We start from the raw sequence: 27,229 nt of genomic DNA, 5'->3' as shown, positions 1-27,229 counted from the left end.
CTTTTCCTCGCTGTTCTTTCGGTGTGTGTTAATTACTTGTATAAACTGCAGAGTGTTTGACCTTTGTGTCATGCCTTCCTTTGCATGGATATCTATGACTGAATTAAACTGTTTCATGCTGTATTTAGTGAGGGCTTATCTGAGCGTTCCTGCTCACACATGCTGGATTTAGGCCACTCTGAGTGCTAAGCTTTGGCCGTTAATACCGATGAGGGTGTACACTTTCTTGCATGCATACGTGTGTGTGTGTGTGTGTGTGTGTGATTTTACCTTGCAGAATGATCAAGTGTTTTGCTGATCAAATATACCTTCAAATACTTGGAAAAGTAGCCCTGGTTTTGGAGAAATTGTGCATTTTCCTTGGTTCCCCCCTTCCTTTATGAGTCTCTTTCTTTGGGGAGGTTTAGGGAATTATTTATTTGGAATTCCAGGTCAGAGCTTCGTGGTGAGGCCCTGGGGCTTGTACAGAAAGAGGAGTGGCTACTAACTGATTGACTCAACCCCACCAACTGACACCACCACCAACTTCCTCTCCTTGCCTTTCCACTTCACCAATCCATCCCGTCTCTGCCAGGTTCTATTTTTTCTCACAGAAACTTACTCCCATTCATTCTTCATTTTTATTGACTCACACTGAAGGCATCCTGGTGATATTCTTCTCCTCATTTAGAGTTCTTTCTAAACTCCAGCTTTTGCTAAATGTAGCGACTGAAGCAAAAACATGAGCTCGCACCAGCTTGATTTTACTTTTGACGAAACACAAACCAAGCTGGGATCACAGGCTGGAGTTTGTTGGACAGGTCCAGTGTTGCCCTTTCAGAGACGACACTGAAAGCATGCAGCAATTTGTTCTCCTTTGAACTGACCTGCCTGAGGAACTGAAGGCAGTAAATCAGCATCATCTCTCAAACTGCTGCGTAAAACTCCCTTTATAAAGACAATCGTTTGCCTATTTCCTCTTCATAAGCTGAATTTATTGCCCAAAACTTTATTTTTTTGATGACCTCGACTTATTGATATATTCATCCATGATGAATCATTTGATCAATTTTTTGATTAACTGATTAATCATCAAGCCCATAAAACATCAAGAGGTATTAAAAACACCCACAACAATTTTTAGGCTCCGACTCAGGCTTCAGGCTCAGTCCAAAACCCAACGATTATCAGTTTATTGTACTGTCTAACTAACATTACAGCCTAAAGTTGGCTTCAGACTTCATTTGAACTTTTGGTTGTTTTTCTTAAAAAAAACAAAGAGAAGAGGAGGAAAGCAAACAGAATTAAACTGGAGAAGACATACTTCAGATCTTCATAATGAACCAAGTGTTGCTTCTTTGATTTTCTCACAGTGTCTCACACACACTCTCGATGTCTCTGTTTGAAGTGTGTGTGTGTGTGTCATTGTGGGAAAATCAAAGGAGATAGTCCCACTGGTTCCAATAGTGTCAAGCCTCTCCAGTATCTTATCTCCCCTGCTCTTCCCTCCCTTCTGTTGGATGGGTTGTAGGAGTCATTATCTGCTGGGAGCAAACAGGGCTAAAACAACTGGCCAACACTCTTGGACTTGTCTCGACTGTTTCCAAAGCAAAACTGATTTGTAATTCAGCGTGTATGGAAGCACATCAGAAACTCTGGTTTTATTTTGATATCTGTCCAGCCATCCAGGCTGTTGCACACAGATTGAAGTGACAAAGCGAGGAGTCAATTAGCTGCATACATCTGCTGCAAGTTTCTTTTAAGAGTCAAGAGGTCAGTAGGGTGTAAGGATTAAAAGTGAAGTCACGTTACGCTGATGTGGATACACTACACTTTCTAATGGTTCTACTGTCATCTGAACATCTGTTCAACATAAAATCAAACAAATAACTTTTCTTTGGTAACCTGCCTGTCACACCAGCTTCTATGAAAGCAAATCCTTGTCATTCAAGGATATGTATAAATATGACTCCAGGCTCTGGAGAGCAAAGAGATTTAAATGGGAGGACCTCTCAACACCCCCTTCCTCCCAAATCCGTCAGACAGCAAGGAAGCAAAACAGAATGAGACAGCAGGCATTTTAGACACAGCCGGAGCTCTGCGGCTAAAAATAGAAAAATAGCTTAGCAGAGGAACACTCAAGTTCCACAAGTGAGTCAGGGAGAGTAGTATTGGTTGCAGGTGTGTGTGTGTGAATGTTTGTGTATGTGTGTGTTGGCCTGCGCAGCTTATACACATACCTACATTTAAAATATGATGTGTTTTTCATTAAAGGAACTTATTCTGTAAGTTTGTGGTCACGGTGTGAGGAAACCACTTCCAGTTCTGGAGCATTTGCTCATCATGATGAGAATCCTGAATGAGATTTAGTATCAGAATGTTTTACCGCCACCTAGTGGACTTTTTTTTTTTTTTTTTTTTTTTAATCTTATTGTTATGAGCTTTGCTATAATGCATATGCACCACCTTCCATCCCAAATGTATGGTGGCCCTGAGAGCTCAGTCCAACCGCAGTTTAAGAATAAACATGCAGATAGATGAAATGCAAGCAAATTAACAAAACAACTCCATTAATTTGATAGCACATGCAGCATGTATTGTAAAATCAAATACATTTTTGTATGAAGAACAAGACTTCACAGGTGTAGAGGACAAAAAAAATTACATTAAGACAACTATTTTTTGTTTTACAACTTTTCCGCTTTTTTTTCTGCTTAAATATTCAAATGATACATCATCCACTTAAACACACGCTAATTTTCATACAAAATAAACAATTTTTTTTTCTTTTCACTAGTGTGAACGAAGAGATGTTATGGAAGCAAAACAGTCCAAAACCCCAAAATTGAGCAGATCAAGTAAATGTAATGAGTTCTTTTGGCCACTAGAGTGTATTATTGAGCTTCTAATAAACCTTCCATGAGTTGGACGGACTTGGGGGGGAACAGAACCCTCAGCCAGTATTTGGACACACACACATACACACACACACACACACACACACACACACACACACACACACACACACACATAAACACACACACACGTACACAAACAAACACTCACATGGACCCAAATGATGAATCACAGTAAAAATGTGGGTGGGCTGCATTGCAGCCAGTCACAGCTGTGCACATCTGTCTCCTCAGCCCCTCTGTGTCATAAGTATCTTACGAAAACATTACAATAGCTGATAGCAGCTGCAGTCAGAACATATTTCACAGCACTAGGGCCGAATAAAACTGTTTAAAATGCATTGGACAGGGAGGAAAACCCAACTATTTGCTCCTAGTTCCCGACATGTATTAACTTTAAAAGGATATTTCACAGGCTGACAATATGCTCGACCACAAATATTTACATATAAACCTTCCAAGACACACTGTGGGCTGCAGAGAGCTTATACAATCACATTGCTATAAGCATTGATTTTCCTATAAATAGCCCTCAGTTCTTATTGTTTAAACCACTGCACCAATAAAATCTTCTGGTAAATGTGAGCCTATATTGTTATTATTACGCACTTGCAAAGTATTCTCATAAGAGATCTCCAGTGGAGTGGAGTTGCTTGTACTGTCACTAACACCCACATATCCACACACACACACACCCTCACAAACATAACAATGTGTGTTTGTACTGCTTTAGTAGGGAACAGCGTCACTTCCAAGCAGAGATCATATTCTCTCCTGCAGAGTACCTTCCCAGAACATTAATGAGAGTGTGTGTGTTAGAGAGAGTTAGTGTGTATAAGATATTACTTTTTGAGATCCAGTAGTCCCCACATGATAAAAAAAGACAGTGTTGTTGGCCAACTTTTTTGGACTTAGCTTTGGGGAATAAGATGTATTCTTTTGAAAAAGTTTCAACAAGGAGTTTGAGTTTGGGTTTGGATTCAACAAAAGTATAAACATGCAAATTAAGAGGCTAAAAACCATCTATATTACCTTTTCCAATAAATCAATGTTTATTTGGCTATTCTATATGGATGATTGCGACAACACGAACAAATATGCCAAATGTCAGCTCAGAAAGGGTTTTACCTCTCCGAACATGTGGCACCTAATAGGTCTTTCATGGAGAATTTCCATCAGTGCAGGAAGTGATGCGTTTCACACTTCAAGCAGCAGCAATGGTGTTGTGTTTGCAATAAACAGAAGGAGAAGCAGACAGGTTGACATAAGCAGCAGCAGCCACCCATGGCTGAAGAAAACGAGTCGGCTAATGTTTGTCACTTGTAAGTTCCCATGAAAAAGGCATCATTTATTGGTTCGATGTTTGTCTTCCAGTTTCTCATCTTATTCTATTTTTTTGTCTTTCACTCTCAGATGCTTTAAATGATGATAAAGGGATGACATCAGGTCAAGGATGGATGGATGGAGCAGCCCAGGCGTCAATTAGCAGACTTAAAAAATCAATGAAAGGCCTCAACTTCAGCTGATGGTGACAAAAAATGAATCGACTCAAAAACGTAAAATCTAGAGCTGTCTTTACCGGACTATTTGTGCCTATAGAGATAACTGTGCTTAATAAGATTAACAATGAGGAGTGTCATGCTGGTTTCCCACCAAGAGCGGCAATTTGCCTTAATTTGACCAAATTGGAAGAGTTTTTTTTCTTTTCTTTGTTGTTGCAGAGCTGCCAGGTTTAAGAGAGAGTGGGGGAAATGGGAAACAAAGATATGAATTTTGGGACATGTTAGACAGTAAGAAACAGAGTGAAAAGTGGGGGGGAAGAAAGAGAAAGGCTAGGAGGATGAGGAAAGATGGGGTAAAAACACTCACAACACACACATACACACACACAAACACACCTGGGTTGGATTAGCTCTGGCTAGTGGGGAGGCTGTGTGTTAATGGAGATTTAATAGGCTCTGAAATGACTTGCTGGAGTCATACAGCGTGTGCAAGTGTGGGGGAGTGTGTGTGTGTGTGTGTGCATGCGTGTGTGTGTGTGTGTGTGCAGATGTGTGTGCTTGAGTTTGTATTTTGAATGTTTAGCTGCATGTTTAAAGGCTTTTTGGCTTCACAAAGTCATGAAATCTTTCCGTGTTGCTTTCTCTTCATATTGGGCACGACACATTAAGTGTGTTTACAGGTTTTAGTTGGGAAGGTACACTGGGTTTAAGGATATAGATATCAATAAGTTTGGAAAATAGTCAATAATTATATGCTGGCCAACATATAGTTTACATAACACACAGTGGTTATTAAAGAGCTGTGGGCTTATGGTGACAATGGTGGTACTCTGCATCTCTGTGTACAGTGTCTGCAATAAGCTTAGTCATCCTTAGTCATCATCACCACAACTTAAATACGTCAAACTTTCTATTTTAAGTTTAGACAATCTGTCATCAAAGACTGGACAGTTGACAGTTGTATAGTTTGTGGACCACTAAATGGTCCACTAAATTGTTTGTAAATGGAGTGCAGGCCTTAAAAGTGATACCTAATCGAAGTGTGTTACTTTATATCAATATGGAAGTTGAGTCTTCAATATTCTATAATGAATCAGCTCTCCTAAAATGTTTTGTAAGAGTGTTGCACAACATTGTTCAAAGTGACTTAATTTTTCTGTTATGATAGGATGAGCATCTTCTGTTTTAAAATACATATCTAACCTGGTTAGAGAGCACCTGTTTTCCAACTCTGCAGACTCTCTCTAACTGTGAGGTTCTGTCTGTTGTCATGGCAACAAGTCAGTGATGTAAACACCGCGCTGACCCTGGCTGCATGAGTGAGAACAAAGAAAGCATCCCCCTCAAACGTAAGCATTAAGAAATGGTTTATATGTTCAAAGGCTCTGACGCAGTTCGTGTAAGTTCTCCGCAATGGAAAAATTATGCACAGTGACCGTCAACTGTAATTATAAATAGAATTGAAAATAGCAATGAAGATGCTGAGAAGTGCAAAATGTCATTTACTTTAACCATCCCTCATACCTTCCCTGACATTATGGCCATATAATGTTATGTATAGGAATGATTGAGAGTGGCACTTCAAAGGAACGTTTCCTTATTTGAGAAAGTAAGCAGCAATGATGTCTGTGCAAAATCTGTAACCTCTATAGGTCTTAGTACATATTCTTGTAACTCATAAACTGTGGAAAATGTGCCACGTTTTACGGGAAAGAAAAAACAAATCATCTGAGGATCATTACTTTTACCTCTTGTTATTTACCACCAAGCAACTGGCAGTGGAGAGTTTAGCTCATACAACCAGTGCAACAAAGACCTTGAATATTAAGAATCGAACTCTATATAGAAAGTGTTGAAATTAAGAAGGAGTCTTTCTGACAGCATGGAAGACCTCAGAGATGTCCACACTTCTCTTTCACTGCTGAAGTCAGTTTTAGAGCATATTGTCGTATGCTTTGTCCCTTTAAGATGCGAGTGAGAGATTATTGATTGAAACATTGCAAAGCAGCAAAGGCAAAATGACTGTCTTTTAAGTAAATCCTAGGATGCTTATCATAACTGCCAGGTCACAAGGTTAAACAGTAACAGGGAATCAGATACGGATCATCATCAGCCACGCTGTGCAATTTGCTGACAACAAGTGAAATCATTAAAACTTGAACATTTTGAGACTGTTTTTATTCTGACTTTCAATGCTTCTCCACATCCTGAACTGCTCTAAGTAGACATAATTTAGAAACTGCAGATGAGTTCAGGGCTGCAGGAGGTGGGCCTCATTTTTCATTCACATCAGCACATTATTGTGCAAAAATGCATGTAGCAAATGTTAGTCTATCGTTATTATTTTAAAAGTATTACAGAACCTGAGGTGCTTTTCTGAACAAATTCCATCTCACATTCATACGCATGACAGAGGAAAATTGCTGAAGTACTTTTACTTGTTACATACCATGCATGGGTGAGCAGTGAGTTGTTAACTTCTTTGCACATGCACAACGAGAGGAGTGTGCATAACACCACATATCACCTCGACAGGTTAGAACAGGCAACCACTCATTTCATGGTTAAAATGACCTAACAGAGGGAATAACTAGGGCAACATCAGCTTGTGTATGTGTATGTGTGTGTGTGTGTGTGTGCGTGTTTGTGAAGCATGATATGAGGTGGTGGGAGTGTGGGTGGAGCTAACAGGGGAGTCGAGCTTGGATTCCAGCTGCATTCCAGAGAAAGAAAAAGGGATGGGATGGATCTGTCAACCCCCACCTCCTGTCTTTCTACCACTTCTTTCTTATTCTTCCTGTCCTACGCCTGCACCCAAATCCACACACACACACACACACACACACACACACACACAACTGAGTCCGCCTGGTGAAGCTAATGTTAAACCACATGACGATATGTTTCTCTGAAAATCTTGTACTTTTACCGAACAGCGCAGGTCCTTCGGGAGATTTGCTGGTAGGTTAACTAACTTGTTAGAAGACAAGGTTGACAATATGTATGCTATATTTTTCTTATGGTCAAGAAATTCCGTGAAAAGTGCAAAAACTATTCAAAACATTTAAAGTAGCCACTTTGGATGTTCTCTCATTATCGCTTAGTAAGTTAATGCCACATAGGCCATCTTCATGTCATAAATACTCACAGGAGCACTAAATGTGTGTTCATCCACAGCTGGAAGTAGTACCCCCCAAAAATGCTCTACTTACTCCTGTTTGAGTAACATTTGTTATAAAACCACAGCACCCAAGACTGTTCATCTTCCCAGTGGAAGACTGAGAGTAGTTCCTGGGAGTTCAGACCATTTTTCATATGGAATCTACACATTATTTATGAACGCCTACCGTTTAGCTTCACATTTCATTACTTTGGAGATAATAGTAATCCCCTCGCATTATAATGAATCACATATAAGCTGTCTTACATGTACCTGCAGTATTAGTAAGGAGCATAATGACAGTGTGGATATATTGATACTTCTTTGTGTATTTTGCATGTTAACCTCAGCCAGCACCCCGTTCCTGGAGTTATGTGCAGCTACCTTCGTAGCTCCACGTGTTGCATATTTGGGTGAATCAACAGTTGTGTCTGTCAATCGTGTTATCAGTAGAGGGACAAAAGCATTGCTGTCGCTTGCGAGCAGAGCATTCCTAGAAGGCTGCTGTGTTTATACTGCAGGCTAAATATTTATGCCCTGAACCGAGAAGAACTGAGGCTGCTTAGTTTGACTTTGATAGAGGTTTGATATGTTTTAGGCCAGGTGACTTACATGCTGCAGAGATCACACACAGTCACAATCAATGACTGTGTATACAGCTACAAAAACTGACTAAACGTAGTATAGTACACATAGTCATATACTGAGTGCATGGACATGTACACATATACTAGTAAAAAACTAAAAAGTGGAAAACTCTGGGGAATCCAAATAAAGATGAAGGACATGTCCAAGCAATGACATTTGTGCTCATTTATAAGGTGGTTCAAATGAGTTCATAGTCCATAGGCAAAGAGAACTGTAATCTGTATTACATCTGTGTAACACTGACATACTCTATAGACAAAAGTACTGGGATACCTGACCATTACACCAACAGGGACTTCAATCGCATTCTAAATACACAGACAGCTTTGCAGCTATAACAGCTTCCACTCTGCCGTGAAGGCTTTCCACAAGATTTTGGAGTGTTTCTGTGGGAATTTTTGCCCATTCAGTAGTAGCATTTGTGAGGTCAGGCTAAAAGGCCTGGCTCGCAATCCCTGTTCCAGTTCATCCAAAATGTATTTGATGTGGTTGAGGTCAGGAGTGGACAACAGGGTTGAGGGGTATTTTGGGGAGTAAGAGGAGAGGAGAAGGTGTAGGAGAAGAGGTTGAGGAAAACAAATCTTGTATTTCAGTATGGCTATTTTCATTTTGTTTTTGTCAGCTGCATCATTTTAAGTTGAGAAACCCATGACAAATTACTCATGAAACATCATAAGAAGTGGACCTGCATTGGAAAGCAAGTGAAACGGTCACCAGATTGAGCTGATCATCAGAGCAGATGAGCAGAATAACAAAGGCAGTTGAACATTACTTGGCCATTTACTTCCACATTGTCAACATGTCCTCAGCTTTGTATGAGGCGCTTTTGTGATTTTGATTGAATTGGATTTGCATAAAAAATGTGATTAGACAAAGAGCTGGTAACAACAAGCAAACTAATTTGCATGCAAGCAGGCAATTGGATGTGTACTCAACAATCACCCTGGATCAGTCACCGTCCGCAACATGGGAATGATTGCCCTTCTATGGGGTAACGTGCTTCAAATGAAATTGTCAAAAAAATACTAATCACCATACAAACAACAAAAGATATATAACTGGGAGTGAGTAAATATAAGCAAACATGATCCAACATGACCCTAAAACCCAAAACATATACTAAATCTACACAAAAGTTCCCCATTTGATTTGATTGAACATTTTCCACTTTTAATTTCAATGTGCTGAACTTCTGACTGATGATTCAGACCTGATGATGGATGTGGCTCAACATTTGGAAACCAGATGTGAGCACATGATTTTATTCGACCTATTCAGTAGCACTTTGTAACAAATTTATAGAGAAAAACACTGCGGTTCAGCTCCTTTTCTACGAGATATAAAAATGAGAGTGTCTATTATGCTTAAAGCTTATTATGTGTACAGCATAATCATCACATGCTGCTGACCGAGGTGGAAGCTTTTTTTTACTCGATTTCAGAGCTACACACATGATAGGAGTCTTCACACAAAAGCCTGTGTTGGAATACACACACAGGCACACAAAGTGTTTGGATAAACGGGCCCAGAGAGATGCTATCCTTCAGCCCAAGGAGGCTAAGCCAATACACACATGTCACATCACTCAGTGGACATTTTATTCTATTATTCAAGTTATTCCAAACCCTCCACTCTCTGGCATCTCAGGAGATTTGCTAAACAAGAGAAAGAGAGAGAGACTCCTCAACGGCTGTTGCTTTGGTTTACTCAAGAGTCGGTCTAAGCCCTCTGCGTCAGGCTGAACTGTGTCAGTGACAAAAGAAAGGAGACGGAGCGAAAAAGGGGTTTTTGTTGTTGTTTTTCAAAGTGGGGATCACTTGATGTATTATAGCAGGTGTGCAGCTGGTGTTTTTTTTAACTGCTGCCACTTCTTATGAAAGAAAAATGTCTGAATTTGCAGGAAAGCCTCCGGTTTGCAAGAGAGAGAGAAAATGTGTAACATTTTATTCCACTGTGTCATTTTGCACTCAGACAAAAGTATTTTTTCTTAAACTTAAAGTAGATCCAACTCAAATTTGGAGTTTGATATTTTTAAGAAAAAATTCAAGGTTACACCCACAATTAAAGAGAATTCTGTGACTTTCTATCCCCAGATCTAAGCTCATGTGAGCATGGTGATCTCACATCTCTCTCCCTGTTTCCCATAATGACCCAGACGCTTTTTCTTTGGTGCTATGGCAACAAGCAAAGGCTATTTCAGCCTTCCAGCGGCCAGCAAATGCATCACACAGCATAAAAACACAGAAATCTCTGCAATTATTTTGTCATTCTTGACATCACACGTGAAATATAAGCAATGATTTCTGATGGGTCACTTAAAAAAGCAAGATGATGCATAAAGTGATGCATACAAACACATGCATACACTCCCTATCGCAGAAATGCACACGTGCTTGTTATTGTGCTGTCCAGCACATCTGGCGAGCTGAGCCACCATGGCAACTGTTGTGGCAGAAAACATTAAGGGAGGCGTGGGAGGCGGAGGACACTAATGTGTTGATGTGTGCGTGCGCACGTGTGCATTAAGGTGAAGGAGCTGGAGCTGAAAGACGAGGTATCTGTATGTGAAAAACCACTCTTATTATACAGACAAGGAGGCCATTCAGATGCACCAGAGGAACAAACAGGTTGTGTTCATCGAGTGCCATGAGCTCCATATGAACGATGCTGATTTAAAACCACAGGGAGTTTTTATCTCCTCAACCGCATATGTCAGCTTTTAAAATGAAACACACAGATTCAATCATTTTTCTTTAACTCTTAAGACGTTTTCAAGCCTTGCAAGTCAAGTTATGCGAGACTCAATATTGATTCTTCTCAAAGTTTTGTCTTCATTGAGGACACACAATTAAGTACTCACGTGTACACACTGTCTAGCCACCATTTATGTATACTGTACATCGAGTCATCCAAACAAAAGTAAGTGTAGCATGACGTGCAGACACAGAACTCAGAACAGAACATTCACTGCTACACACATTCATACAATGAATAATTAAATACGTTTTATTTTAGATTATTTCCTGTCATATTCCTTTAAAAATAGTCTCTAAGATACAATTCTTTCAATATTTTAATATTGTAGCCATCAGCGAGAGCACAAGTTTGCAGAATAGCTGATTGAAAGCAACTGTTCACACTTTCTTAGCTGTGGATAGTTTGAAAATCATTACATATCATGTCCTGTGTCATAGACCGAGATGAACAAAGCTGAGCACATTTTACTCAGGGATTCCCAGGGAGAAAGCTGCCAACCAACCAGTCGGGCAAACAAGCTGACGGAGCAGCAGGCAGGAAGATGGATAGATAGTCAGAAGGGTGGAAGGGCAGATCAGCAGATATATACACGGGCAAAGAGACAGAGATAAACAAATGAATAGATGAGTGGAAAGACAGACACGCAGACAGACTAACAAGAACCTGATTTCTTTACTCCCTCGGTGGTGACGTCACTAAAGATCGGGTGATGAAAATGCGCAGGCTAGAGGTATGCAAGCTGACATGAATAACACCAGCACACACACACACACACTGGAACTCAATCACTTTTTTAAAGTCTTATATCATGCTATAAAGTTATGACAGGCCACTGATGGCTTTTGATCATTTAAAACAGACTACATCAGTTTTTCTTTCAACAAACATGAACAACTTTGTGATTCCTTCAGGAGTCTGATGTCACTGGAAACACTCCACTCAAAGTGTTGCCCTTATAATCAGTATTTTAGCCGACACTGTTGTTCACTTTTATTCATTAGACAAGTGCAAACCTGGCTTCAGGAAATGACCTAAAATAGAAACCAGAGAATCACTGATGATGTGGAAAAACAAGGGGTTCCTCATATTTGGAGAGTTTGGTGTCACAATTACATGAAGAGAGTGTGGAGAGAACTGAAGATTAGTGAATAATTTGTCAGCAGCTACAAAGATAATGTACACAAGGAAGCTCCGCAGGTGTGGCTACAACCAGTTGGATTAGATTTACACCCAACCCTGTGGGAATGATTAAAATTCATTTCAAAAGCAACAAATATATGTCAGGGAATACAGCCAAAGTATTGTTTTTCACAGAGAATGGTACTTTAGTTTTCATCCATCCCTTTCATTCATCTTCCTGCTGATGAATTCAAACCCAAAGATGTTCGTCAGTTTGCAACATCAGAGATGGCTATACTGAAAACTGATTGTTTGGTTCTGATACAGGATACACACCCTGAAGAGAATAATGAATACTACTGTTTATATCTCTTATTCTGATTGTTTTTTATATATATATTTATATAGTGTTGTTTATATTTATTTGCATTAGGTATTTTGTTAGGTAATTGGGCTTATACCGGGACTGGGGAAACTAATTTCCTTCCACCTCATGTTTCTACATGTTTGAAATGACAGTCAAGCTCCTTGAATCCTTGAATCCTTGCAAAGCAGACTTTTTCTATCGTGCAAAACTGTAGTATCTCTCAGGTCAGGGCTTTGCATTTCCACTGCAGAACAGTCCTGACCTGCCTATCGCTCTAAGCATGGCCTAATGGAGGTGGTATGGAGATGAAAGCCATATAGCCACGCTGGGCTAGTACCCAAAATTCCTTACTCTCCCTCACCCCATCTCCCACCCCCCCGACCCCTCTGTCTATTGGCCCTCAGGACAGAGTATGGAGATTTAGGACAAATGGGTTGGCCTGTTGATGGAAGCGTCCAGATTGAATCCAGACCCACACTGTCGTCACTTTGTGTGTGTGTGTGTGTGTGTGTGTGTGTCCTGGGTTGGTGGATGTCGAGTGATCAGTTCTCTAAAAAAAAAAAAACAAAAAACAAAAAAAAAACATCTTTTCCGCTGCATGAGGGTTTGTCTCCTGAGAGAGGCTGTGGTTTAAGACCCTTGAAAAAACATAATTTGTTTGTATTTGTTTGTATGTGCATGTGCATGTGTGTGTCTCTACTCAGTTTCCTTCCTGAGTGAAGGAGTGAACCCACATTGTCTTTCCCTCTCTCTCTGTCTCTCTCTCTCTCTCTCTCTCTCTCTCTCTCTCTCTCTCTCTCTCCCGTAGTCACACACACACACACACATTCCCCAGTTCTGAGGTCATCCCCCAGAGCTGCTTTGTGCAGCTCCTGCTGTAAATTCGTTTATGTATGCCCCCCCGCAACAAACACACACACACACACACACACACACACACACACACACAGTCCCTTTCCCCTTTCTCTCGTTTTCTTTCTCTTACACTCGCTCTTTGGGCTGTCTTGTGAAACCGAGGTCAGAGTTCATCATCTGAAAGAAAGAGAGATAAAACACAAAGACGATGAGCTAATAAGCAAGAAAAACTGAACTCCGTACTTTGGCTCTTTTGTTCTTTTTATCAGCTGTACTGTTGCCATATATTGGTGTGTATTTTCTTATTTAGTTTCTGTTTCTTGTCGAATTTGACCAGCTGTGTCTGATTAGGCAACTGCAGAAACTCACATGGGATCGCATGTAACATGATAAGTCAAATACTTTATGAAAGTCTTGTGAATTACTTTCAATAATAGTGACCAAATGTGCATAGCAAATCTAATCAGTGCGTCTTCGCGAAATATTTGGCTCTAGAAGCTTGCTGATGACAACACAGGGTTGTTGTTAAGCTGAGCTACCGTGGCTTAGTTACAGTCACAATGTTAACATGCTGATAATAGCAGATAAGATTTACCGTTATGTTATCATTTCGTTCCACATTTTAGCATGCTAATATTTTGTAAGTAGCACAAAACGCAAAGTAGCCTACAGCTGACGGCAATGTCGCAGTTTGTTTTTCTGGTATTGTAAATGAAAGTATATATATGTTAATATGATTCCATGACAACTCATCTATAAGTTAAGCTATGGGAAGCATGATTGTGTGTATGCCAGTCCAAGGAAGGCCCTTTCCTATTCCAGCACGACTGTGCCCCAGTGCACAAAGCAAAGCTCCATAAAGACATGGCTGGATGAGTTTGGTGTGAAAGACTGGCCCACACAGAGCCCTGACCTCAACCCCATCCAACACCTTTGGGATGAACTGGAACAGAGATTGTGAGCCAGGCCTTTTTGGTCAAACATCAGTGTCTGACCTCACAAATACTCTACTGCATGAATGTAGAGTATGTGAACGTAGAGGTAACTAAAGTGAGTAGGACTGATCCCTTAGGGACCTGCATCAAGATGCAGTCCATTCAATAGTTATTGAGATAGGTCAGTCTGGACTAGTGTGTTGGACGAATAAAGTGATATTGCCATCCATAAAACCACACTCATTATAATTCAAAAGAAAGCCTGTCACTTGGTGATCATGATTGGCAAGACAAAGCAAGAAACGCCCTTTATCTGCTATTGTTGTTGTATCTATTATATGCATGAAGTAATACAAAAACATATGGAAATGAATGATGGATGACTAAATTGAAGTATGTTGCCAGTTTTGTATTTTCAGAAGCCATTTGGAAGCATTTAGCAGATTATATGTTGAGAATAACCTTTCCAGCTGTCATTATGACTTATGAGCAATAATTAGATATGATCTTTGACCCTCTGTTCACATTTTTCACCTAGCATCTGAGGCGGGTTTTTGTATGTGATGCAGCACATGCAAATACTTTGATCTGGGCCTTGCAACATCTATTTTGTGAGTGTTTATTAAACAGATCGAAGGCCTCCCGGAATTTTTCTCTGTCATTTACTGGATCGTCTTAAAGCACTTTAACAGAATACTTTCCACTCGATGGAGTGATTTCATAGCTCAGGCATTCGGCTTTTGGAAGGAGAGTGTAGCGCCGCCCAGCTGAACGATGTAAACATTAGCGTCTTGCAGCCCGCCTTCACCACACAGCATTGGAATGACAGGCTGGCCTCATACTGTATGTGCTCTGTGAAATAATATTGGGAATCTCAAGATGTGCATTCATATGAGGTGACTTAGTATTCAAGTACTTGTTTTTTTTGGTATTATTTAGAATATGGGTATTAGAGGTGATTTAAGATTATGAAGAGATAAAGAAATCATGATGCAAATTTAAATAGCTGTAAATACTCCTCACAGTCACTTTTGTGGCCTAAGTTCCAAGCTGCTTCTTCTCCAGATGGACATTTAATAGCAGGGATGTGATTTATCAACACATTCTGGCTGTGCCAAATTCAACAGTGGAAAATCCTGAGCGCGCTTGAAACTGATGTACGATCAACCTCATCTCAGCATCTTTTTTTTTTTTTTTAAACAATCTCAAGATGATACGAGAAGTGATGGCCAGCTGAAAGGATGAGCAGATTCAGTGGAGCTTCACAAACAATTTTGTCATGTTCTAACACGCAGGATTAGCTGATTTCTGCCGATTTCAGCATGTATGTAAAAGGGCATATCGATGTGTTACTGTTGGTCTCTTCCTTCTATCCCGCCTCCTCTTGTTTATTTCTTATACTCCCTCCCCTCCAGGCTTCCCTCCCTCACCCACAGGTCCTGTGTTTTGTGTGCCATGGTCACATAGGGACACGGAAACATAATTTAAGGAGACAATGGGCTTGTCCCAGAGGGCCATAAAACACACTTTCTACCTTACAACTGAACTTCAGTCAGTGTTTTCCACATTTTCTTAGTTTTTTGGGTTATTTTTTTTCTCTCTGCATGTTTTTATATAAAATCCAAAGCACTCAAGTCCTGATTTTGGATTCATTTCATATTACTTTTGAAGAGACTTTTTGCATCATAAACCTCTGCATTTGTTCTTGACTTTTTGACTTTTGCTTTGAAGTTGTTCAGCTTGATTCAAATGAAGTGGTCCTCTGGAAATGGAGTCTCAGCTTCAAAACAGTTTCTCGGTTCAGAAAACTAAATCACAACTAAAAGCAAAGTCACAGCAAGCAGTGCAAAAACTTTTTAGTGAAATACTTGGAGTTTTGGACATGACTTTTTATTAGTCAGTGATTCTTATCTCCAGTAACTGGCATGTGGCTGATTAAATAACAGATCAAAACTCAGCATCAATGCGTTTGTGTTGTGTTTGTATTTTGCATACTCAATTAGTGACGCACTGATGTGGTGCTGGCACATTCCGAAAATGTTCTTCCCCAACCCAGACACTTGTAATTCAGGTGAACGGAAATATGAGCTTGAGCGTCTACCTGTGCACCAGCTCTTAACAAGCATGCAAATACAATGAACGAACATTCAAAATAAAAGCCCAGCGCAGCTCCACCTTCTGTCCCAATTTCATTCCTCTGATACGCAACACCTCATGTTGGAGCAAACCTCATTTAGACATGATCTGATAAGCATCCAGCTGAGCTATTCTCTGCAAGAAAAGGTTTCCTGTCACCCGTAACTTTATAACACAGCAGGGTTTTGATGACGCCTGTGTGAGACACACACCATAGCAATTTCTCTGTTATCTCCACCTTTCACAGTAAAGCAAGTGTTCCTCTTAACTACTCAGCATTCTTTAAATGGCTACTGCCCTATCTGATAAGCAGAAAGGAATCTGCTGTCTTTCTCTCACTCATTAACTCATTTATACATACTGGATATAAAATTAAAGGGAAGAATGTGGGTAATTTGTGTCTTTGTCAATAAAGCAACTCAGGCAGAGCAAACCAAATGGCTTTCATTAAGTCACACTAAGTGTGTGTGTGTGTGTGTGTGTGTGTGTGTGTGTGTGTGTGTGTGAGTATGAAGTCAGCTCATATTTTACAGCCACCATGTCCTTGATAAAACTGGTTTGTGCTCTATTTGTTTTGCATACTTGGTTGGATGCAACTGGAGTCTTTTGGCACATATTGCTCAGTACTGGTTCCACATTAAGTTTTACACAAACAAGGCAGACAAGCTGTCCCCCTCCCTTACATAACTTCCATTGGTGGAACGGCCATCCATGGTCACCCTTAAGAGCAAGATTTGAAAAGGGGAAGGCTCATAAACAAAAATTACCGCAGATTTTTTACAAGGGAAGCAAGCGATCACAGTTGTGGTTCTGTGGTTCAATCAGCAAATTCTTTCTGCTGTGATTTATTTTTCATAGAAATCAGGCCTACAGCAAACTATTTGTCACAGCCAGAGGAAACCTTGCATCTACAAAATATCAACTTTCCAAAGGCAAGACAAATGGGTTTGTTTAGCTTGACCATGATGCATTTCTGGATATTTCCAGTCAGGACAGCAGCAATTACTGACAGGAGATTCATTTTTAAATATTTTAAATCCCTATAGTTTATATATAAGCAAATTGTACCTGAGTTTCTTGTCTTGATAAACTTAAAATCCTTTGATTTTTTTAAATTTAAACTATGACTGGCAGAATAATGGAATAAGAATAAGAATATGTTTCCCCCTCACCTACTGCAAAAACAGTTCTGTCCTATGAACTGTCCAAGAACTAAAATCTCCCTACATGGAGCTTCAAGAGCCAAACCTTATCTACTCCATTTGAGGGTCGCTGACATGAAAACATTTGAGCGGTCCTGCTGTTGATAATCAGAAGCTTCTCCCACTGCTGGTTTCCCCACCTCTCTCTGTTCCAGTTTTCATTCCCTTCTGTGTCAATTTATGCTGGAAATGTTTTAATTATATAGATGAGAACACAAAATTCAGGTGCCTGGTGACAATTCAAAATATAATTTCAGATTATGCTCTAAGGTAGGTGATTTGTCCAAGCAAAATTTCATAAAAAGGAAACCTGAGGTGAGAGGGTTCAGGTTTGCTAATTTCAAACATGCATAGCGACATGCATTTGGATCATTGTGATGCACGTATGAGCATGTGGTTTTTAAGTATTTGTAAGCATTTTTTTTTAAAAGAAAGTCAAAATTCTCTTCTCACCTTTTTGAAACTGCTTTTAATGCGATTCAATGTCCTGTACTTTCAGCATGACTTTTACAGCTTTGACAAGGAGTATTATATTTTGAAAAGCTCTACCGGAAGCGCTGTACTGCAGCCGACTTGACAGCCGTGTCTCTGCCTCTGACTCGCTCGGTTCAGCATCTGTCTTCAGTAGAGTCCGCGGAGCGCGCAGTATGGATCCATTACGCATTACGCACTATGGTGTCCTGTCTGGCACAGATGGTTCTGTGACACGCGCTTCTGACTGCTGTAAAGACATCAACTCTTAAGAGCATGCACCGCGGCGACTTTTAGTTAAAAATAAAAACAAAACGAGTCCAAGCTCTCTGTTTGTTTTAAATGTAGAAGAGGGAGACACAAGTGAATCGCGGACGCGATTGTTTTCTCTACGCTCGGCTTTGACGCACACGCACACACATACACTTCTTTGGACTTATTATTTTCTAACGGGATACCATTTGTTGCGTCTGCATTTTTGGGTGTTTACTATATGTGGATACTTATCCGGGACTATGGGAGACTCCGTTTTCCTCGACAGGCAGAATTCTTATCTTGTAAGTACTCGGTTTATTGGTCAAAACATTTATTGTCATGACTTGCTTACATCTTGTTACATGTCTGTTGGGCGCCTGCACGCCTTGTGTACGAGAGCGTGTTTGTGCGAGGAACAGAGAGAGATGTTTATTTCCTGCATGAAGATTTCTTTTTGACAGTTTTGCATATTGAATCTGAAACCCCTGCGTCTCTCTGTATATCCGCACAAGTCGCCAATGCGGAATTATTATTATTTTTTGAAATGTGAGCAATCATCATCGTATCATCAGGCAGTCACAATCTTCTAATCACAATACTGCATGGATTTCAAGGAATGCATTCAAGAAATATGGCTTTAAGATTTTAGCATAATAAAACTCTTGCCCTGTAAAATGTCAGTGACCGAAAAAGAAATCTGAAACTGAGCAGAGCAATGGGGGCCTCAACATGCAAAAACTTCCTGTGATGAAACGTTTTTAGTGACATGTGGTGTATAGAGCATGTGCACTTGCAGGCACATAAGACCATACGTTTCCTGGGTTGAAGAGGAGACTTGTGCACTGAAAGCAGCTCAACAAAGACACAGAAACCTGCAGCCACAGGTGTTGTGTTTGACATAGTAGACCTTAATGCTAGGTGGCCAGATGATGGCAAAACACACACATATGGGTCAAGGCCACCAGGAACGGCGGCTCTGATGGGAACTGTGCCCTCAAATTGAAGCTGTCAGCATTGTGGAGCTCATATTTTTGGCTGTTTGGCATATTTCTGACAAAGATTAGAAAGCTCTCAAAGTCTGGAGAAGCAACAGGTTGCTTGCAGAACAGGTTCATTCAAATGTGGGAATCAGGTTGGTTTTTGCAGATTTAAACATGCACACATGCTAGTATTTTATCACCCGCACTGTCTCTTCTGTCCTCCCCCTGTGGTGAGGAATCCTTTTCTCACTGCTCCAGTGGTCTGTCTCCTCTTTATGAGCAATGTTTCTGTGGCTGGAAGCACTCATAAAACTACAAGCATTGATTGGAAAACAATATAATTTCTTTGGCTCGGCTGGCAGCACACATCATGGTCTGGATTTGTGCTTTGGAGCACTGCTATGTGGTGTGAAAGCCCTCGCCACATGGCCCACAGTAATGGTGTCTAGAATTCATCCAACACAGGCTGATGAGGCTTCAGTGCACTGGCCAAATTGTTCTCCACAACAGTGCATGTCATCTTTCGAGAGAAATGAAACCTGATGTATCTGGCTTATTTATTTATTCAAGCTTGGATCTCCTCTCAAGAACATGATAGAAAATCATACTTGCAGCCTGATGATATGATTGGACCTTCTGGAGCAAAACTAATAGCATTAAAGGCAAGGCAACTATTTATATTCCTTTTTCAAAGAATGTATTTGAATTTCCAATGTTCATCTGTGGTATTGAACTTTTGAACCAAACCAAACCCTGAAAGAATGAGACTGTGAATAGAAGCATCTGAAATCCTTTGCTGGATGTCCAGGCTCACCCTTAAGGTCAAGATGAAGATCCTCAGACATACAGAAGACGTAGAGTTAGTTGGAAGTGGAATAAAGTGGGTTTCTGTTGAATGCCAGCCTGTGGATATATTTCAGTTAAGTTCAGTTGGGGGGATACCTGGGACAAACCAAGAAAACAAAACATCGATTATATATCCTGCTTGGCTTGGGAATGTCCCAGGATCCCCCATGAGGAGCTGGGGGAAGTGACTGGAGGAAAAGGGCATGTGGACTACTTTGCTGAGCTTGCTACCATGAGCCAGATCAAGATAAGCAGCAGAAAATGTGAGGATGGAATAATATATTAGAAGGTTGGGTGACATAGCTGATTGTTCTCTATTCCCTATTTTTAGCCTGCAATGGTGAGTCATTGCTGGTTTCCTTGGCCTTCAAGTAAATTGAATTCTTTGCTGTGTGCTGTCATTGGTTGGATAAAACAAGAAAACACTTTCTTGGTTCTTGGAAACTGTGATGGATGGTTTCACATTTTAGAATGAACAATGAATAGAGAAAATAATCAGTATCAATCAAGAATGGAAATCAATCAATAATCAATAGCAGCCAAACAGTTGCCAAAAAAGGCTAAAAACATACCAACTGCAGTTCTCAAAGGCACAAGGTAACCTATCACAATTTAGCAGTCCAAAACCCCAAATTACTTAGTTTAATATCATAGAAGAGTGAAAAAAACAACACAGCAAAGATTCCCATTTTAGGAGCTAAACCATTTTTTGTGTGCATTTTTGCTTGATAAATGAATGAACTGCTGATTCGTTTTTTTTTGTTGATAGACTAATGGCAGGAAATGATAGAGCTCCAAGTTGTTTGTTTGGATAAAATGATTAAGCTTTGAATCAAAAATCTTGAGGCTATTATGATCAGGAGAATAAATAAGATCTGTTTTGAACTTCTGAGCCAATGTGGTTGCAACTAGAAAAGGTAGAAATTCCATTTGTGGCCATTGAGAGAATAACTGCCCAAATGAAACTATTTGAGGAGTAATTCTCTCAAAAGGGGAAACTGGAGGAGCTATGGGTCATTGTTGCTTAATATCTGATGAAATTCCATGCTGTTTCTTCATTCTGAATATATTTTCCTCTTTGGCTTTGAGACTGCTGTCACAGCTCTTAGATTTATCAGATGGTAAACTGGTTTCCCAGCCCACCCTGGGTTTGAGGACATATTATGAGTAAGTGGGTGTGCTGCAGGCATATCATCATCTACAAACTTTCTGTTGATCATGAGCAAGCAGTGAAAATCTAGGAATCTAGCAAAATTAAGTCTTTGTCAAGTTCTAATATATATATATATATAATTTACATTGGAAAATGTGTCTAGACAGAAGTCAAGGATGGCAATCTATTTCATGGAGTTTCAGAAGGTAAGAAAGTCATTCAGACTGCTACTGATCTACTGATTGCAGATATATGAAATCTTTCCTCAGGAAATCTTAAACCACATCTTTCTTTGGAAAAAAATAGCAGGTAATGGCAAAAGAGTTATGTCCCGACAATGCATCATAATCAAATACTCGTGGACTTTCAGCCAGGCCGCTCATTGCTGTCTCATAAATCCTCAACACGTAGTTGAACTTGGTACAAGAATGCAGTTAAATTATGACAAAGAAGCAGGTCCAAAGCAAAATGCATTCGTGTTAATGGAGGATTATGCCCCTTCAAGTTGCTATTCATCAGCCGATGATAAACAAATACGGGCTTTAATCATTCCTGCAGACGGTGATTTTGGGTTACCAGACTGGAGACACACACACACACACATTACTCCCCTCCCTCACCCAGGCAATCATGCGCTTGTTCCACTTATAGTGACATGTGATGTGTTCTGCTTATGGCATCAAGGCATTGTACTAATGGAATACCATCAGGCATAACTTATAACAGTGTTGATTGATCACTGAGCTCCAGTCCTGGGAGTAATTTATTTTTTACTAATGCAGACTGCAGGTTTACAAGATACTATGATGGTTATGAGAGTGATACACAGGCAACATGTTTAGTCAACAAGAAAGATTCATCACATGTGATGGTGATAAAAATCTCAAGAGGAATAAATCATTCCTAATAAAATGTTTATCAGAAAAAGGACAAAAAGAGAAATGGGGAAAATACCAGACTGACTGTGCTTCCAATTCATATTTGCTGGGTTTCAGAGACAGAAGGAGAAAAGATCTTATATTCACAAGAGTTTTAAAAGCAAATCATGCAAGTCAGTGTGTACTGAACTGAATGTTTTTTTGGGGTCTCTAATTCACACATCAACATGTAACTGAACCAACTGAACAAATGGGCCAATCTCGTGAGTATCTTTTGAACAACTTAACTGTTTGTTCATCCTGGCGGGTTGATTCATCTTCAGCAGATGAGCTGCAAAGTCGTTAATCTAACAACTGAACAAATTGTGAATCATCACGGTAATTCGGACAGGAAGTCATGTGTGCTACATCAGGAAATTGTCAGTTGATCCAAATAGACAAGTCACATTTGACACTTTAAACAAGGTGGCTGATTTAACATGTTAAATCAGTTTGTCTGCCATAATTCATAATCCTGTATCTCAATGTCACGTGGCTCATGTGTTACAACAATATCCTGAACAGTGATCTGTGCATGAACTTCAGTTGTAGGTCACATGCGCTGTTAAATAATGTGCTGTCTGGGTGTCACAAAACAGATGACAGAGAAATGAATAAGCAAGGAAATTTTCAGAATACACGAGTTTGATGTGAGTGAACTAAAACTGGACAGGAGCCAGCCCTGAGGCTTTTGCCAATAGTCAAACAATGATCGTCTTTGTCTCGAAACCTTGTTTTGTGTGCGTTAGTGTTACAATTTGAACGTTTTAAAGTGGCCATCATTCAAATGCAGGATTTATTTGAGATTCCATTGCTGCGTACTGTTACACATTATGTGCTTAAGGTTGTAATAACTAAAAGTTCAGTCTCATGAGGTGTGTGAACAGAGCACAAATTTGAAATTGACTTTTTAATCAGCTCAGACTATACTGGATTGATAGCTGTGCCCTTGCCTTGATTGACACTGAGGAATAAAAATGGAGATAGAGAGTAACACACAAGGTACTGATGATGAAATGATTGATTACCCTCCGTCACTATCATTTGTTTAATTTCCAACTGTGTCCCTCTTTGTCTGTTTGAGTCTGTCTCTCATCACCGATCAAACAGAAAACGCTCTGTCTTCCTCGAGCTGCGCGAGGACCCTTGTCAGAGTGCAGCTACCTGTTAAGACAAGCACCAACCCCCCCCCCACCACCACACACACGCACACATACACTTTTGTCTACAGTTGTCCAGCTCTCTTGACATTTGACTTTTTCTGTGCTCCATTGTTTTCCCGAAACTTCCAATTTTGTCTTTGTCTTTTGTCCTTCTCCTCTTCTCCCTCTCTAACTTCATAATGTGGAGAGCAAACATGTTATAACACACTGTCGCCTCCTTGCCGGTTGATGTGTGACCCTGTTCTATAGCGCTAGGTGTGTTTGTTTTACTCCACCTGCCACTCCTAGTACAAACAACTCTGGTAGAAAAAGCCACAAAGCCTTCAGTCATAAGGCAGACTGAAAGATTTTAGGTTTTACACAATTGATGGATGAAGAAATCCTTATTGATTTCAAGCAAATGAGATGAATGTCCATCCTTGGTGCTCTGGTGACTATAATAAACAGCTGTGATCATGCATGCTTTTGTATGTGTGTGTGTGTGTGTGTGTGTGTGTGTGTGTGTGGGCGGATGGCATCAACCATCCGCGCGTCTTCTTAGTCATCAGCACGGCACGTTTATTTACATTGATCACAAGTTTTCCCCGGCACATTCTGACCCAGGAGGAGAACTCAGCAGGAGTGGACATTCTGTTCACGAGAGTGCAGCTACTTGGAATGCACACAGATACTAAATGAATTTCTAAATTTTGGTTTTCGCTACCAAAGCCTGTGAGTCCAGTTTTGGGGAAAAATGTTCCGTCTACATTCATTATCCTCACACTTGAAGAGGTTCTTGAAGTGGTTTTGCTTGCATAGGACTGATCTAACATGGCAAGGAGAAGGGAAACCTCAAAGTTGAAAAAATGCCTCTTCGAGTTCCACAGCCGTCACTTCTGGCTCGTCATGACAACACCGTCCGTGCCTCGTTTTTCTTTTCTAGACCCTGTCAGGGAAAGGCACTTGTTTTATTATCAACAGTGAAAGAGAAGTCCGCCCTCCCCAAGTCTTGTCTTTTTATGGAGATGGCTGAAGGCTGAGGGGGAAAGCACAGTGGAGGAAATGCAGAAGAGAAAGTTCTGGCAAGATCTGATCCACTGTTAGTCAGGGAAGATGTGCTACCTGAGGCAGGAGTCTTTATCTGGGCCTGAGCAAAATATATGCTTTCCATGTTTAAAGAACTTTGAGTTATAGTTCTTGCTTTGGTTTCTTCAGTTCTTCGCCCAGAGTTGTTGCTCAGGAGGTTCAAGAAAAGGGTAGACATGTTTCTTGGCTGTTGGTTTCAGTACTATGAGGACATGATGTCAATCAACACGTTTCTGTTTGAAGTACAGAAGTATTACGTCCAAGTTTTGGAATTTGAGGATCGTAACAGCATGTTCTTCATGACATGCAAAACGGTGTAATGAGCTGGAAACAAAATTAAGTTTATCTCAGATTTACTATTCAAGGTATTCAGAGTTTTTTCAGTCATTATTTGCTGATGTTTGCACTCAACCAGAGACACATGGATGCACGTGGAAGCGCATGAGTCACAAAAGCAGAACTAGATGCTAATTAATAAGAACAGATTGTGCTGTCTAGTTGAGAAATATCTGCTTATATTTTCAACACTTCTCTATTGTTGATCTGAGCAACGCAGCTATGCCAAAACTAATTGAAACTGTTAAATCTCAGCAGAATACATTAAACAGCCTTAAAGAGAACAGTGCATTTGTATCTCAAAGCAGTTGTAAGAGGAATAACAATACTGCCCGTACCCTTCACCAGAAGTCAAGCCAGTAACTTCAGGTCAGCATTAAGCATCATGTCGTGTTTAACTGCTTCAGCATATATCTGAGGGTCAAAGGGCAGAGGGCAGATTGTGCCTGTGAGTGCTTTACTTTAACAAAGTGCTTTTTTGGTATTTTTTGGCATGCTCATGGACCATTCATTTGTATCAAATGACAAGGAAATCATGAGACAGACACATGGCAGATTGATGGGAGACGACGGAATTATCATTCACATGACAGAGATCTCATTCAGGAACACATTTGGTAGCCAAGGTCCTGATAACAGAGCGGCGGTTAGCTGCAGTTCCACCAGCTTCAGTAACTCAATACAACTTCTCATTTGGGGTCTCTTTCATTGTTTGTTCTTCAGCAATAATGTTTCCTTTGCCAGAGCCAGCTTATGTCTCTCTACTTTAGCAGTTAAAGTCTGGAATGATCCAATGGCCAGCAGATACAATGGCAGCAGGGACACTCGCTTGTTAGTGTCTCTTTCACTGTCCATTGGAATAAGTGACTTGTGGTGTCTGACAATGTATGAAGTACACATGGCACAAGAGGCGATGCAGCATGTGATATGCAGTAGATTTGATGTCTACGGTTCAGGCTATTTGGTGATCACCTCCTGTCAGAGATTACCTGATAGCGTGCATGTGTACGTGACCCACCGCAAGGAGTTCGCTCCATTGATCATTAGTGATTTTGTTTCCAAAGAAATGGAAGACAAAAAACCACCACCAAACAAACAAAAAGAAAAAAAACACTCCGAAGGACAGAGACATGCGGTGACAGATGGACTGATATTATCAAGGCCAGACAGATAGAGACAGATGATGACAGATATGAAGGTGGAAGTTAAGTTTCTAGTCTGGTGACATCTCTGAGAGTCTCGGTGACGAGAATATTCAGAGTCAGAAGAAGGAATAACAAAATGATGTCAGGACTAACAGATTTTTGTGACAGGAATAACACACACATTTGCTGCAATGCTGATACCATGCACAGTTTATTCTCGCAGTGGGTGTGTGCATTCATGGGTCTGGTATGCACATATTTGCACTCAGGACAAACCCACTTAATGAATGTGTGTGTGTGTGTGTGTGTGTGTGCCCATGCAATTAACTTGCAACTTGTGAGTATGTGTGCAGAAGTGTGACCCAGGAGTTCAAGAGGCCTTTGACTAAGACTGGATTAGCTGCTCTCAAGGCTGCCACTGGAATGCGAAGATCAACAAGTCTGTTGTGGCAGTGCACGCGCGAACACACACCCCCATTTCATTGTGGCACACACACTGTTTACCTTCCAGTCTATTAGAGTCTATTAATATTTCTCCACTCCTCCTCTCCCTCTGTTCTGTCTACTTTCTCTCTGGGAATATAGCTAGAATTGGATTTCATGAAACCAGCACTGGTGGCAGGGGGAAATAAGCGTCTATTTTTATCATTTGCCTCAGTGTACGTCTCGGTTTGAATATAAATGCAAATTTCTTGATATTTTGCGTATCTATTCCTTTGGTGAAGTTGCAGAAAGCTTCATATGTACAGCGATATACTGAAAAATGTTATCAAAAGAGCTTTTTCCACGCACCTTTTCTGAGAGTTTTGCAGAGGGGGGCTTTGCATGTTGCATCTTACACCACAAAGAAATGCATAAAAACAACAGAATAAAAACTATAGAGGAAGACTGAACGAAAAAGCCAAACCCAATGACAAATCGTCAGGGTGCTTACTGCCATGTGTGCTGGTCGACACTTGCTTATAGTAAAATGATGAGAGTATATAAACAGGAAACATCCCTGTTCGTATGTGTGTGTGTGCTTACACGTCAACAACAGTCAGATGAATAAGGAACCACATGGGCTGACTGATGGATGAGTGGATGAATAATTCCATCCATCAAGAAACGTTTGCAGAATTTGACTCCTGCATGGCTGCATCTTCACCCATTTATGTGCTTATTACATTAGTTACTGTCTTATGATAACAAATTGTGTATTTACTCTTGAGTATACACTTTTGAAGGAAAATAATTAACTCATCACAGTCTGTAAAGGACTTAGTTGAGGTTGAAGTTATTCTGGGTGAGGAAACAAAGTCAGCAGCATTTGTTCCTCTAATG

The 27,229-nt window shown here is 40.3% G+C and overlaps 1 protein-coding gene across 2 annotated transcripts in view; it reads left to right on the top strand.

The window, feature by feature from the left end:
* Nucleotides 1–27,229, top strand: part of LOC124055307 (rho GTPase-activating protein 6-like) — a 66,917-nt gene that overhangs the window by 9,149 nt on the left and 30,539 nt on the right. Inside the window, exon 1 of one of the 2 annotated variants that reach the window (XM_046381990.1) lies at nt 18,025–18,603. The exons of the other annotated variant lie outside the window; for it this stretch is intronic. Coding sequence (XP_046237946.1) covers nt 18,562–18,603 — 42 coding nt within the window. The 5' untranslated portion in view covers nt 18,025–18,561. Of the gene's footprint in view, nt 1–18,024; nt 18,604–27,229 lie in introns of those variants that run through there. 2 annotated transcript variants of the gene reach the window in all.

This window comes from Scatophagus argus, chromosome 24 (assembly GCF_020382885.2).
Source record: "Scatophagus argus isolate fScaArg1 chromosome 24, fScaArg1.pri, whole genome shotgun sequence".
In the NCBI taxonomy this organism is placed as follows: Eukaryota; Metazoa; Chordata; class Actinopteri; family Scatophagidae; genus Scatophagus; species Scatophagus argus.
The sequence above is the reverse complement of the archived record's forward strand: the minus strand, read 5'-3'. Positions and strand labels throughout refer to the sequence as shown.